Here is a 15,299-nt window from a genome sequence, read left to right as displayed (position 1 = left end):
AGTTTCCTGTACATTTTACAAGTACTCATTGATTCAACCCTTATGGCTCAGAGTTCTGCTGCACATCAAAAGTGTTCTGCTGCACGGGCTGAGAGGGTAAGCGATTGAGTTTCTAAGCTTTCTGCTTGTTGCTTGGTAGGCAAAAATCAACCTACAAGTTATATTTCCAGGACTGGGAATTCTGTTTGTTGCATGTAAATCACACTTCTGCACCCACTTCTTACATAACAGTCACAGTACTTCAAAAGTAATTCATTTTGTGAAGCACCATTTGCCCTCTCAGGTGGATGTAAAAGATCCCGCGGCACTATTGGAAGAAGAGCAGAAGGGTTCTCCCAGTGCCGCGGCCAATATTTATTACTCAACTAACATCAGTAAAAAATACAAAAACAGATTATCTGGTCATTATCACATTGCTGTTTGTGGCACCTTGCTGTGCGCAAATTGGCTGCCGCGTTTCCCACATTACAACAACGACTACACTTCAAAGTACTTCATTGGCTGCAAAGTGCTTTGGGACATCCTGAGGTTGTGAATGGTGCTATATAAATGAAAGTTCTTTCTTTCCTAGGACCAAGACCTTTCCAACCTCACACCTAATGGAAGGTGGTGCATTTTTTTACATAATTCTAGTGATTCAGAGGAAATAGAAGATGGTAATTATGTAACACTAGTGAAGCTTTACCATTAATGGCACTGACATGCTTGTGGTTGAGAAAATAAAAACTACTGTATTTGGAAATAATTTTCCTTCAGTGAAGAGAGATAGAGCAAGGAGTTTAGAAAAACAAAACTGCAAACACAAAGCAAAATGTACAACTACCAGAATATAAATCAAAGTAAAAAAAAAAAAAAAAATCTTTGTAACCCTTTACTTCTGGAAATGCCACTAGAGAAATCGGAGCACACAGGAGATTTATTTTATGAAGCGGAGAATAAATCTACAAGCTCATTACCAAGATGGTGACGACACTGCAGGCTCAGCAGAGCATGACATTTTTACCACTTTCATTTTATCGCCAAGATATATTATCACCTTTTGCTGTTCTTCTTGCCACTGTGTTTTGGCTAGCTCAACACGCCTCTCAACTTGCTGCTTGACAACAGTTTCTTTTTCCCTCATCCATTGGTCCTTTGCAGCTTCCGTCGCAACCGTATGCTTTTCTTGCAGCTCAGCCTCCAGCTCACTTAAACGCTCTGTCATTTCCTCTAAAAATTTCTTTTTCATCTGAAAAAATCAAAATTTACACTTCAAGTATTGAACCAACAATGCAAGCACATTTCTAGTGAGGAGCAAAAATTCCTTTATTCTAAGCAGTTGTGTATGAGAGACTGAATAAAAAACCTTCGTCAATGGGCTAAAAGCTCATTCATTTTCTGTCTGTGCTGCACGATACGAGCGCTGTACCTCAAGAATTCTATTTTTCTGTAAGTACATTATTTGTTGTTGTACACTAAAATGTTTACTGCCATGAGGGTCTGTTGTCTTTTGGATAGCCGACGCTGTATTTTTGAGGTTAAGACAGGGGGTCCCTGGGAGTGTGCTAATGTTTTTTGGGAATTCCCATGTGCATGACAATATTTACAGGGGTACCCCACACGGTAAGTTTGAAAAACACGGGCCTACTGCTCCAGCGGGGCATTTCTGTTTCTCACAGCAGACATCACCCAGGAGATAAAAACAGAAAATGCTGGAAATGCTCAGCAAGTCAGACAGCATCTGTGGAGAGAGAAACAGAGTTAACGTTTCAGGTCGATGACCTTTCGCCAAAAATTCGACCTGAAATGTGAGCTCTGTTTCTCTCTCCACAGATGCTGCCCGACCTGCTGAGTATTTTCAGCATTTTCTGTTTTTATTTCAAATTTCCAGCATCCGCAGTATTTTGCTTTTATATCGCCCATCTGAGGATTCACAATTGATGCTGTAGATAAGAAACCAGTAGAAGCAGTAATGATACCTCCCCAAATTGGTTTAATTTAGGATCCGAATACAGAAACATTTTTAACCCAAACTGGTCTGAATTTGAAGTCAGATTTTAGAGGTGAAAGGACAGTGTTGTAACTGACTACAATAACTAGTCACTCTGGTAATTCTATTTATACCACTGGATTTTTTTGGCTTATGATCATTATTGGAACTCTACTCTGCATCTAACTTGTGCTTTATTCAAGGAGAAGGCACCTGAAGCAATCGACAAAGTTGTAACAGGGATTTGAAAACATGCAGAACTTAGGATATCTTTCTTTTCTGATGGACCAGGCACATTCTAATTGGTGCTAATGTGAGGAGAAAAATGATTAAAGATAGTCACATGAAAACTGCTTTTACATTGTACAAGACCACAATAGTGCCGCTGGTTCCCAAAGCATGGGCCTTGTGCAATGTATGGAAGTCAAATTAAAACTGCCAGGACTCATTAAAACCATCAGCCAGAAGACCTGCTAAAATGTGTCGTCCCAACAGCGTAGTGAGCCTGGATAATTTTATGTGCAACATTCAGCCAGTGGTCCGAGGCCTGGACTGAGAGAACTAGTGGCACTACCACGAGGTTTGTGCAATCTAATAGTGTAGGATGGGGAAAATCATGCAATGTTGTTTCAAGTCTCAAAATGAACAGGCACCTTATGATTCCCCACCCCAAATTGGGATATGCAACAAATCCGTTGAACATGAAGAAATTTTTTTTCTTTCATTTTAAGTACTAACTTCCTGTTCCGTTGTTAACTTGAGGGACATTTCCTCTCTGAATCTGCTCTCCAAGGAGTCCTTTTCTTTACAGATGGTAATGTAGCACTCCTGTACTCCAGACATCTCGTGATTCAGTTGCTCCAGGTGACTACTAATGCATAAAAAAGGATTTAGAAGGGGGAAAAAAAGAAAATCGGTCCAGTGAAATCATATGCAGAAAAAAATGTAATTCCATCATACACTAATTTCTTGATAAAGGAGAAGGTAGCATTTCATCGGTCACAAAAACTGTACACACCTGGTTCAGGGTTTATTATATTGCGCATACACATTCATATTGGCCAATTTTGAATGCATGTAGTTTACGTCCATTTTTGTACTTTGTATATGTGATGAATTGTACTTCGGATTTGTAAATAAAAAGAGGGGGCACTTGTTATGTGATCTCAATACTCCTATTTGGATAGTGTATGCATGTGTACTAACTTTGAGAGTTTGTAAAATGGCAAGACAAAAAGCAGAGTGTGCGAGCGTCTTTTGATTGGAGTGCTTTGCTTCCTTGGTTATTGAATGGCGAGAGATGCTTGTTAAGTAAATATATACTATGAGAAGTGCATTTACCTGTATTGTGTGTGAGTGTATGTAAAGCATTTCCCACTAAAATTAATGCAAGTGACTTAAATGGTGCCACCATAGCCACACCTGTGGTTAGTCAGCAATTTCTATTGGTCAACACTGGTTTATAAAACTGAACAGACTTCTGACCGAGTCTTAATTCAAATTAATTAAACAGAAAGACTTTACCGAGTTAATTCAATCACAAACTCACTTTACTTGTGTGATCTGCTGTTTATAAAATTGAGTCAATTGAGCTTTCTCCAATTCATGCTGCTCCAGCAGCTCTTGCTGAAGTCGACATTTGGAGTCCTCATGATGTTGCTGATGAATTCGCTCACATCTGCAGCAATGCGTCACATAAAAAACAAACAAAACACACAAGAACAAGTTGCTTTTTTTGTACCACTCACATCAAAGTAAAGCTTTTAATGCATTGGACTGATGCGCAAGTTCTCTTAACTACCCTCGTTGTAACTGAACGGAAGTACACTAACCATTAAAGGCTGAATAATTGTATGCCATCAACACGCAAGAACGCTTTGGTATTGCCCACTTCATTCAATTAATAGCTTTACATTGTACCTGTCAATTGCCTCTTGCTTATCCTGGTCAAAGTCCTGGATCATCTGACGCATCTCATTGTACAATTCCTGGTTTGCTTCTTTAAATTGCTTCTCACTACCAATTAGTTTTTCAATCTGCTGTTGTTTATCCTAAATAAGATAGCAGAAGTTTTTGCTTTTAAAATAGGGATTAAATCAAGATGTACACTAATCTGATTGAACATGAAGAATTACATTTTGAGCTGGATTTCAATTTTCACCTCAATTTCTTTGAGCAGAACCTGTGCCTCGCATTGCAGCCTCTCAACTTCTTCTCGGAGAGTCTTTTCAGAGGCAGATGAGCAGGGTCCTACCGCTTCCAGCTGCTTTTCTAATGTGCAGGCCCTCACCTGAATGCACACAATCAAATTCACTCATGCAGCTTTGAGTCATCTTCTAACAATAACTGATTTGGTGAATACAGTATTATGAGAAGTGAAAAAAATCTGACTTTTAATACACTCATTAATATTTCAGTCAAGTCGTGTTTCCAAACAAACTTTCACTATCAATAGCCAGCTGACTGCACGCAAGCATGAGACGGAGAGGGCTGGAGTGAGCTTCCGATTATTGAAAACAGCCAAAAAAGTCGGAGAACAGAGCTGGATTGAAATTTATAGAAAAGAAACACTGCTACTCCAGAACTGAAGGGAAGAGCAAAATGAGGACAAAAAAATAATTCAAAAAGTCACAAGGAATCAGTTTTCTAAGTGTGTAATACATATAGCCACGTCATCTGACTCACAGTTGCAATGTATGGTCCCACTATCATACTAAGCGAAGTGTACAGAACTCAGCAGCATTCCTTTAATGTAAAGAACGTTCCAAGGCACTTCAAACAAACTTAACTAAGATAAACGGATACCAAGCCAGGCTAGGGAGGCTTTTCTAAAGATGCAGAGAGTGGAAGGCAGAGGGATTTAAAAAGGGAGTTCCAGAGTGTAGGGCCAAGGTGGCTGAGGCGCTGTCACCAATGGTGGCATGAAGGGAGTGCGCAGAAAGGCGTATTCGGGCTGGATAGAAGACTCAAAGGAATTGCAGATAGGGTGGGGTGAGGTGATGGAGGAATTTGTGGACAAGCGTTTTAAATTTAATACACCGGGGAACAGAGAGCCACAGATCAGTGAGAATGAGTAGGATGAGGAGACGACAGGATAAGGGCAAAGGAGTTTTGAACAAGTTGGAATTTATGTAGGGTAGAAGATAGGGGGCCAACAAGGAGTCTGGATGTGAAGAAAGCATGTATAAGGGCTTTAGAGGCAAAAAACAGCAATGCTAAGACAATACATAAACCAATGTAGAAGTCTGACAAATAGAAAGAGTAGTACAGGAAACTTTGGTTTATCCGGAGGTTGTATGTCCGGAAACCTCGATCTACCGGCAGAAATCAGGAGCCGTTTTGTTAGGTTTTTTTTCTTCTCGTGGCTTTGTTTTCAACAGTCGGGCTCTGGAAAGTCTCTCTGAAGCTGTTGCTAAGCTACAGAGACGCTTCCAAGGTACAGGCTGACTGTTAACAAACACTGTTGCTTAGCAACAGCTTGTAATCAGAGACGGAGATGAAAACCTCCGTATGCTTCAACATTAACTTTGTATGTCCGGCAGTATTGATAGATCGGCAACAGCTCGGTCCCGTCGGTGCCGGATATAACAAAGTTTCCTGTATATAGCAACAGATGAAAATAGCTTGGGGAGGAAGGGGCAGCTAAAGTAGAAATGCAAGCACAAAGACTCCTGGGAAAATTTACTTCTAAATGTGGTCATTAACGTAATCAGTCAATTGGAGACATCCAAACTCCTTTCTTAATTAATGGCATAAAAATGCTCACATTTTATTCATTAGACATGAATTTGGTTACAAAAGCATTATTGCACTCAGTTAAATGGCCAGCGAATTAAAGCAATTACATTTTCCTCTTAATAATTGTGTTACAAGTGGGTCAACTAAACTAAGTGCATAAGCATTTCTTATTTTCAGTACTTTACCAAATATTACACATTTAAAATAGAATTAATCTCACAACTGACCTCATGACTTATTGCCATTTTTTCAGCATTTTGTAATAGCTCCTTTAGCTCAGCTATTTGCCTTTGACTTTCTTTAGTTTCATTCTGAAGCTGAGTCACTTGATGACGTTTTGTTCTGATGCTGCTTAGTGATCGTTCCAGTTCAGCCTTCAGGTCTAATATCATCTCATCCTTAGACAACGTCTTATCCGAACCTCCCCGCCGCATTGTGCTTGGAGAGGGGACAGAAAGCAGGGAAGAAAAAGGTAAATAAAAATCACCACCACCTAGGTACCTTCCTTAGCCCTCCGCAAAACTCTCCTTATAGCTAAAGTTTTCTAATCTAAAGACTTGTACATTTGCACTATTTTAACCATAGCCTTTACAAAAACAAAATCTACCTACACAATGACTACTGGAACCCAACTGGTCACCCACTTGAGTGGAAGTTCCGTTTTAAAATTTTGGCCTTGAAATTGGGTTGGGGCGCCAAAGTCGCCTGAGCGCAGGATTTAGCGCAGCGTTCGAGGCTTTAGTGATCATCAGATATTCAGTTCCATTGCCCCTAGAGGGAGACAGGGCGAGGCTCTCCGCGTCCCTCTTAGGGCGCTGAAACTGAACATCGCAGCGCAACGTGCCGCAGCGCCACACGCTGTGGCATGGCATGCTGCGGTACTGCAGGCCTTCCTCCCATTTAAGGGGGAGGGGCCTGCAACAGCGCGATCCCCGATCACGAGTGCCGGCAAACGAGCCCAGCACCAGGGAGAAGTGCCGGGCTCTCGGGAAACAGCTGGCAATGCCGCGGGGGGGAAATCAGGAGGCCGGGGACGGAGGTGCTGGCAGGCGGCCGCCCCGCACCTCCACCTTAACTTGCGCCGCTGCCGGCACAGTATGGCCCCGTGAACCGGGCGCGGGTAGCGAACGGCGCAACTGCGGCGTTCGCTACCAAATATCGCGAACAGGGCGCGAATGGGGCGCTGCGCACACCGATGACGTCATCGGTGGCGGCGCAGCGCAAATGGCTAACGTCATGATTAGCGCCCCTGCTGAATATCGCGGGAGGCGCAGCCAGTGGCGCTACAGCCACTGACTGCCTCTTTAGGCGCTAACAGGTGGCGCTACTCACCCAATTTCTCCCCCTTTGACTTTTGTTCCTGCACGTTAAGTTAACAGAAATTATGACTGAGACTCCTGCCTAGTGCAGACTTCCAGACAGTCACTATTCTCTATTTATTGTAAGTCAGAAAAAAAAGTCTTAATCAGAATTCTTTGTTCACTGTAAAGATAGCAACATGTTGACTTTTAAACATAAGCTAAAACTTCAAATAAGATTATTGATGAATGCACCATCTTAAAAATAGTAAATAGCCAAGTTCAATAAACATAATGACACTCTATAGCACAATGATGAATCTTTAAAAGAGAAAAAAATATAAATTAGGATTTTGCAAGATTCTTTGTGGAAAAGGATAAAAATTTGGATAACATGATGTACAATGGAAGACTACAACTAGCATTTTACATTACAAGCACTATCACTTTAAGTCCATTTCAGTTTCTACCTTTGGAACTTGGGCATTTTCCAGTTCCCATTCCTGATACCGAGGTCCATGTAGGAATCTGATAATGGAAGTTCTAATTCTCCTGCTTCTTCTTTAATAAAAACATCAATCTTAGCAGCAGTTTCATAAAGTGTAATCTGTTCCTTCAAATCAGCCAGCTCTTCCTAAAAAGGATAAATAAGTTATTGCGACTTCAATTCACACAGAATTTGAGGGGCAAGAGAAAACACTCTCAGTTTGCTTTTAAAAGGGCCAATTTAGGGACAGTGGAATGATGTAGGTCCAAAGTAGAGGAAAGCAAATAGTTAATTAAATTTGGCATGTTTCAGCATTAGAACATCAAAGTGCCCAAGAACAAGAAAAATCTAAAGTAAACAAAAAAGCACAAATTTCATGTCAAGAAGACATGTTTCAATAAATTACAGTTCCACAAACAGTCCATCAAACAAGAGTAGTGTGCTCTTGCCATGCTTTCAAGTCAGTCAAAGTAGAGTCCACTAGGCTCTTCAATTAAGTGCCAAAGTCCAAAGAAACAAAGTACAATTGCCGTATACGATTTTCATTATATTATTCCTTTCTTTACATTTTTGCTTGTTTGTGTCACCCCACCCCCCCGACCAATAACCTGAAATTTCATTCCAGCGGAACACTCAAATATACAGAAAATCAAATCCACCTTAAAAGCTTACCCAGATGCAGTAATTAAAAACCTTAATTCAGAGTTCTAGAAGACATTATTATATTAAGTAGAAGTAATGATAGCATGATGACCTGTAAAGCCTTGTTCATGTTGTCATTGATGTTCTTGGCAGACTGAACTTGCTGAAGTTGGATCTGAAGTTGAGTGATCTCCTGCATTGAACCTGAAACACACACAATAGTTTACGATGCTGGAATTTAACATTAAAAAATAATATTTGCTCTGTCACTGGTTTAAGAACGGTGTCACAGGTTGGAGGTTGTGTTCCATAAGATCGTTGTGGCACCTAGTAAATGTGTGAGCATCGTGAGGCTTAGCTGTCCCAAACAAACTCCATACCATCTCTGGGTCAGTTATGGCAACAGTTGTGACAATAAGGCCATCACGTTTGTCCCTGTAGGACATGCTGACTGGGAAGTGTGGTCTAGTTACAGATGAGAAGAATCATCAAAAATTGCAGTTGACAGAAAAGGAGATAAACTCCTCCACAAAAAAATAGAAGACTGCAGTTCTGATGCTGCATTTGTTTAAGTAAGTTGATTGGTGGGTTCCTAACCTGTGTGCAGTAAATCCCTGCACTGCTTCTGACTTGCTTCTAAATTTTTCGTCAGCCCATTAATTATTTCGGCTTTCTCCAACTTGGCTTCTTCCTGTTGTCTTTGCAACTGCTTAACTTGTTCCTCAAGTCGCTTAGAATTCTCTTTCTGACAGAAGAGGACGAGGAAAAAGAAAAAGGAAAAGAAAAACGAGTTTATTCACCATTTTGTATTTTAAGTTGTACAGGCGCCTTACACGATACACTCAGCTGCAAGCACAGCAGACAACACAAAATTTACTCTATTTAAAAATGATCTTTTAACTTCTCAAAATAATGCAATGTTTAGAAGTTCAGTACAAGCATTTCACTAGGTTTTAGTCGACATCATTCAGGTTTGCTGTTACTGCCCTTTTTTTTTTCCCTCCAGGCCCTTCATTGGGAAATATTCCCTTCAATTGTGCTGGTTGCCACCCTAGCTTCTATATATTTGTACGTATACACTATTTGTAAAAATACATTTTTTGAGTAGTCGACAGCTATAGCAGGCAGACTTATGCAATAATTGTAGCATCAGTGCAGTATAAAAATGAATACTATTCACAATCAAATATGCCAGATTCTAACCTGTTCTTCCAAAGCAATATTAGTTGCATCAAGTGTCTGCTGCATTACTAAGAGAGATTCCGCATGTTTTTGTTTAAGTGCACCAATGACATTCTCATGTTGCTCTCTGGCACGAGTCAGAGATTCTGAGCGACAGAGCTCCGATAGTTGCTGTTGCATACTGTCCATGGCTGCCTCAGCAATCTTCTGGTTCTTTAGCGTCTGCACAGAAAGCAAAGGAATATGCCCTTAACATGCATAATTAAAACTGAGAATACAATCATTATTCAGATTCATAGAAACCAAACTAAATACAGCCAGAAGACTTTGAGCATAGTTCCAGTTACTTGACTGATCATCACCACTCATGAATAACATAGGTATGCTCCTGTGGGGCAGTACGAGTCCCAACTCTTCCTCTAGCCCCATTCAAAGATGCCCTCACTATAACTGTAGCCAGTCAGAAACTGATGAACTCAGTTGGTATGGAAAATGGAAAGCAATGTCTCACTAGTGCAGTAGAGGCTGGTGTTCAGGTCAAGCTGTGGCACATGGTGGGTGGGGGTGGGGGTGCTTTCCTCTGAATCTAGCAGTGCTATACTTACCTGAAGTGGTACATGGAACATTGGGTGCCTGCAATGGAAAACATTCCACTCCCCAGCACTAACAACCCTCACACCTTGACAGAAATAAAATAAGAAAAATAAAGTCTGGTGAACACTACTTTGATGATTCTGAAAAATCTGTGAACAAAGACATAAAAGAAAGAGACCATTTACATTTACATTGTGTCTCACATACTATTAATTATGTTTGAAGTGCAGTCATTGTTGCTATGTAGGTGAAAGGAGCAACCATTTTGCCACACCAAGGTCTCATTAAAAAAAGAGTTGGTTGAGGGAGGAATGTGTTAGGATACTGAGAACTGCCTGCTCTTTGAACGGTGCCATGGGATCTTTAACATCCACCTGAACAAGGCAGAGCCTCAGTTTAATGTCACATCTGAAAGACAACATTTCAGACAATGTAGCACTCCCTCATTATGTGCTCAAGTTCAGGAGTGAGATTTGAACCCACAAATGACAATGCTTCCAACCGAGCCAAGCTGACACTTGTACTAGATAATTTAATCACCATGTTGCGCTTTTCAGCTGTACAGGTCGCTCACGCAACACACAATAAGCAACTTCTGACAAATTGCATGATTCCACTATTACATATATCAGCACTGCAATCTAAAATTATTAATATTGTACTCCTTTAAACATCAGGGGAGATTTTCCTGGCTCTGTGTCCAGGTATACTAGATCACCTGGGTGCAGCAAATATCAGTCAGATGGGTCAGAGCGCCTACCTGGAAGGGAATGATCGGAGTTAATAGAAGGAAAAGTCAGGCAGATTCCTTTACAGGTATGCGCTGAGCTGCTCGATTTTTCAAGATTCGCTGCGCCCAGGCATCCAAGTGTACCAGAAAAATCTCCTCCATCTCAAACTAATTTCTGGGTATAAGGATTAAACTACAAGGGGTAAGTTTTTACACCGAATTGTTTGACACCAAAGTCCCATTTCCTTAAGGAAATGAATATATCCACTGAACATATAAAAAAAACTGCTTTTATTCATTAAAAAGTAAAATTGCCAAAATATGAATGGCCAATAGTTATTCAGTTAAACTGATTTTATGCCTGCAGCAAGTGCTTAGTTTCATTTTGAAAGCCCAAAGTTGTATAGATATGTGTATAGAGGTACAGATATCTGGAAACCCAATATTCTTTATGCTTGCCTCTTCTTCGTTGGCACTCAGGTCTTGAACTCTGGACGCCAATGCTTTAATTTGGCCTTCCAGCTGAACTTCGCGCTCTTTTGCATCTTGAAGCAACTTCTGCAACTCCTGACAACTAATAGCCACACCATCTTTTTCTCCTGTAAAACAATATAGCTTAGTGAAAAACGGTTTACGTACGAGCCACTTACATTAACATTTGGGAGAACAAGTGTCAACCTTAGCTCAGTGGTAGCCCCGAGTCAGATCGTCGGCTTAAGCCCCACTCCAGGACTTGTATAATCTAAGCTGATGCTTCAGTGCAGAATTGTGGAAGTGCTGCATTCGTGGAGGTGCTGTTTTATGAATGGAATAACTGATGCTCTGCTTACTCCGGTGGGTGAAAAAGCTCTCATGGTACTATTCAAAGAGCTGGGGATTTCTCCCAGTCTCCTGGCCAACATTTATCCCTCAACCAAAAAAACACAACAGCTTTTGTCGTTGATCTCATTGCTGCTTGCAAGACCTTGCTGTGTGAAAACGCTGCTGCGGTTTGCTTACACTTCAAAAACAAGTGATAACACTTAGTCATTAATTGACTGTAAAGATTTGGACGTCCGGAGGATGTGAAAGGCACTATATAAATACAAGTTCTTTATTTTCTTTATAGAATCATGCAAAAAACCTATTTTGATAAAAGATGCCATGCACAATTGTAATATTTTCACAAATGTACTGCTCTGCTCGTGTCTCCCCACAAAAATATATTTAAAAAAAGTGTTCATGGAACATTCTCCTCACCCCCTTTTCCTCGCAGTAATGGTAACAAATATTAATAGTAACCAAAAATCAATGAGCAGCCATCAACATCAAATTCCAATTAATTTCAGAAACACCATGCTAAGATTCTGCACTCCCACTAGATTTGAATGTCATCAACAGAATATCACCAATAACTGAGAATGTCAGATACACAATGAATGGAAAGACCCTAGGCAAGACGGAGGGTCAGAGGGATCTGGGTGTGCAAGTACACAGATCCCTGAAGGCGGCGGAACAGGTGGATAAGGTGGTAAAAAAGGCATATGGGATACTTGCCTTCATTAGCCGAGGCATTGAATATAAGAGCAAGGAGGTTATGATGGAGCTGTATAAAACACTGGTTAGGCCACAGCTGGAATACTGTGTGCAGTTCTGGTCGCCACACTACAGGAAGGATGTGATCGCGTTAGAGAGGGTGCAGAGGAGGTTCACCAGGATGTTACCAGGGCTGGAGCGCTTCAGCTATGGAGAGAGACTGGGCAGATTGGGTTTGTTTTCCTTGGAGCAGAGGAGGCTGAGGGGGGACATGATTGAGGTGTACAAAATTATGAGGGGCATAGATAGGATGGATGCCGAGGAGCTTTTTCCCTTAGTAGAGGGGTCAATAACTAGGGGGCATAGATTCAAGGTAAAGGGCGGGAGGTTTAGAGGGGATTTGAGAAAGAACTTTTTCACCCAGAGGGTGGTTGGAGTCTGGAACTCACTGCCTGAAAGGGTTGTGGAGGCAGAAACCCTCACAACATTTAAGAAGCATTTGGATGAGCACTTGAAATGCCATAGCATACAAGGCTACGGGCCAAATGCTGGAATATGGGATTAGATTAGACAGGGCTTGATGGCCGGCGCGGACACAATGGGCCGAAGGGCCTCTATCCGTGCTGTATTACTCTATGACTCTATAAACTCTCTTTTCTTTAAAAAAAAACCCAAGTAACACTCATAACTTACACCTGCTGAAATTTAAGGTTGTTCTATTACCTTTGGTCATGGCAAGCTGGTGATTCAAATATCTGATCTCACGGGCACACTCCTCCTGTTTGTGTTGCATTTCTTCTAACTGCCTTCCTCGTGCATTGTAAAGTATCTGTAACTGTGCAAACTGATGGGCTTCTGTAGAACCTGTAGAACACAGATAATATTCTAACTATTAAAAAGGAATGAGAAAGGTTAGTTGAATGGATTGGTTAGCTTTTTGCAAATTCACATATTGCAATAAGGCTTATTTGTAAACAATTGCAAAAAACTGTATTTTAATCAATATTGCAAAGTATTGATCATTTTTTGCAGAAATTTTACTTATACTAAATTTCAAGTTGCTGTGCAAGACGAATCTTAGCTGAGATTACCACCAAAAACAACACAAGGAATAGAACTTGAATGGAAATAAGGACAACCCAAGAATCAAAAAAATTATGGGTATAAACAAACAACAGATTTCATTAGTTATATAGTTCAATTGCCCATATAAAATTTGTAAATCTGACTGAATGCTTCTTTACCCTCCCCTTCCGAAGACATGTACTATCAATATTACAAGAATTCAAACTTGAAACCATCAGCACTGAAAATTAAATTAAATTTTTCAGGAAGAAAGTTGAATGACAAAAAAGGACATTATTCATCAATAAAGAAAGGTTTCCAATTAGAGACCTTTCTAATATAGTCAATTAATACACTTTTCCACATTTCGTGTTATGATAATTCAGGAAATGAGGTGAACTTACCACAAAATATATTTTCACTGTTTTTGGCTCACAAAGTAGTACTTTAACAGGTGATATCAAGAAACGGCTGAGCGCACTGGATACAGCAAAGGCTATGGGCCCCGACAACATCCCGGCTGTTGTGCTGAAGATGTGTGCTCCTGGACTAGCCGCACCTCTAGCCAAGCTGTTCCAGTACAGCTACAACACTGGCATCTACCCAACAATGTGGAAAACTGCCCAGGTATGTCTTGTCCACAAAAAGAACAAATCCAATCCGGCCAATTACCGCCCATCAGTCTACTCTCAAATCATCAGCAAAGTGATGGAAGGTGTCGTCAACAGTGCTATCAAGCAGCACTTACTCACCAATAACCTGCTCACTGATGCTCAGTTTGGGTTCTGCCAGGACCACTCGGCTCCAGACCTCATTATAGCCTTGGTCCAAATATGGACAAAAGTGCTGAATTTCAGGAGGTGCGGTGAGAGTGACTGCCCTTGACATCAACGCAGCATTTGACAGAGTGTGGCATCAAGGAGCTCTAGTAAAATTGAAGTCAATGGGAATCGGGGTGGGGGGGGGGGGGGGGAGGGGGGGAGGGGGGAACTCTCCATTGGCAGGAGTCATACCTAGCACAAAAAGGAAGATGGTTGTAGTTGTTGGAGGTCAAATCATCTCAGCCCCAGGACATCGCTGCAGGAGTTCCTCAGGGCAGTGTCCTAGGTCCAACCATCTTCAGCTGCTTCATCAGTGACCTCCCTTCCACCATAAGGTCAGAAGTGGGGATGTTCGCTGATGATTGCACAGTGTTCAGTTTCATTCGCAGCTCCGCAGATAATGAAGCAGTCCATGCCCTCATGCAGAAAGACCTGGACTACATTCAGGCTTGGGCTGATAAGTGGCAAGTAACATTCATGCCACACAAGTGTCAGGCAATGACTATCTCCAACAAACAAGAGTCTAACCACAGCCCCTTGACAGTCAACGGCATTACCATCAGCGAACCCCCTACCATCAACATCCTGGGGGGGGGGGTCACCATTGACCAGAAAATTAACTAGACCAGCCACATAAATACTGTGGCAACAAGAGCAGGTCAGAGGCTGGGTATTCTGTGGCAAGTGTCTCACCTCCTGACTCCCCAAAGCCTTTCCACCATCTACAAGCCAGGAGTGTAATGGGATACTCTCCACTTGCCTGTATGAGTGCCGCTCCAACACTCAAGAAGCTCAACACCATCCAGGACAAAGCAACCCGCTTGATTGGCACCCCATCCACCCCCTTCATCACCGGCTGCAGTGTGCATCATCTACAAGAGGCATTGCAGCAACTCGCCAAGGCTTCTTTGGCAGCACCTCCCAAACCCGCGACCTCTACCACCTAGAAGGACAAGGGCCGCAGGCGCATGGGAACATCACCACCTCCAAGTTCCCCTCCAAGTCACACATCATCCTGACTTGGAAATATATCGGCCGTTCCTTCATCGTCGCTGGGTCAAAGTCCTGGAACTCTCTACCTAACAGCACTGTGGGAGTACCTTCACCACACAGACTGCGGCGGTTCAAGGCGGCGGCTCACCACCGCCTTGTCAAGGGCAGCTAGGGATGGGCAATAAATGCTGGCCTTGCCAGCGACACCGACATCCCATGAACGAATAGAAGTGAATATGTAAAGAATTGGGATTCTTTGGTGATT

The 15,299-nt window shown here is 41.8% G+C and overlaps 1 protein-coding gene across 1 annotated transcript in view; it reads right to left on the bottom strand.

Moving 5' to 3' along the window:
* cep152 (centrosomal protein 152) overlaps positions 1 to 15,299 on the bottom strand; it is a 73,443-nt gene that overhangs the window by 27,591 nt on the left and 30,553 nt on the right. Inside the window, exons 7-18 of the mRNA XM_085968692.1 lie at positions 12,879 to 13,019; positions 11,100 to 11,239; positions 9,338 to 9,538; positions 8,732 to 8,879; positions 8,247 to 8,338; positions 7,476 to 7,639; positions 5,935 to 6,145; positions 4,131 to 4,259; positions 3,890 to 4,020; positions 3,519 to 3,647; positions 2,708 to 2,840; positions 1,037 to 1,228 (exon numbers count right to left, since the gene is read on the bottom strand). Of these exons, the coding sequence (XP_085824818.1) occupies positions 1,037 to 1,228; positions 2,708 to 2,840; positions 3,519 to 3,647; positions 3,890 to 4,020; positions 4,131 to 4,259; positions 5,935 to 6,145; positions 7,476 to 7,639; positions 8,247 to 8,338; positions 8,732 to 8,879; positions 9,338 to 9,538; positions 11,100 to 11,239; positions 12,879 to 13,019 (1,811 nt within the window). The remainder of the gene's footprint in view (positions 1 to 1,036; positions 1,229 to 2,707; positions 2,841 to 3,518; positions 3,648 to 3,889; positions 4,021 to 4,130; positions 4,260 to 5,934; positions 6,146 to 7,475; positions 7,640 to 8,246; positions 8,339 to 8,731; positions 8,880 to 9,337; positions 9,539 to 11,099; positions 11,240 to 12,878; positions 13,020 to 15,299) is intronic.

The sequence above is a fragment of the Somniosus microcephalus genome, chromosome 27 (assembly GCF_052327205.1).
Source record: "Somniosus microcephalus isolate GS21.2 chromosome 27, FLI_Smic_1.0, whole genome shotgun sequence".
Classification (NCBI taxonomy): Eukaryota; Metazoa; Chordata; class Chondrichthyes; order Squaliformes; family Somniosidae; genus Somniosus; species Somniosus microcephalus.
The sequence above is the reverse complement of the archived record's forward strand: the minus strand, read 5'-3'. Positions and strand labels throughout refer to the sequence as shown.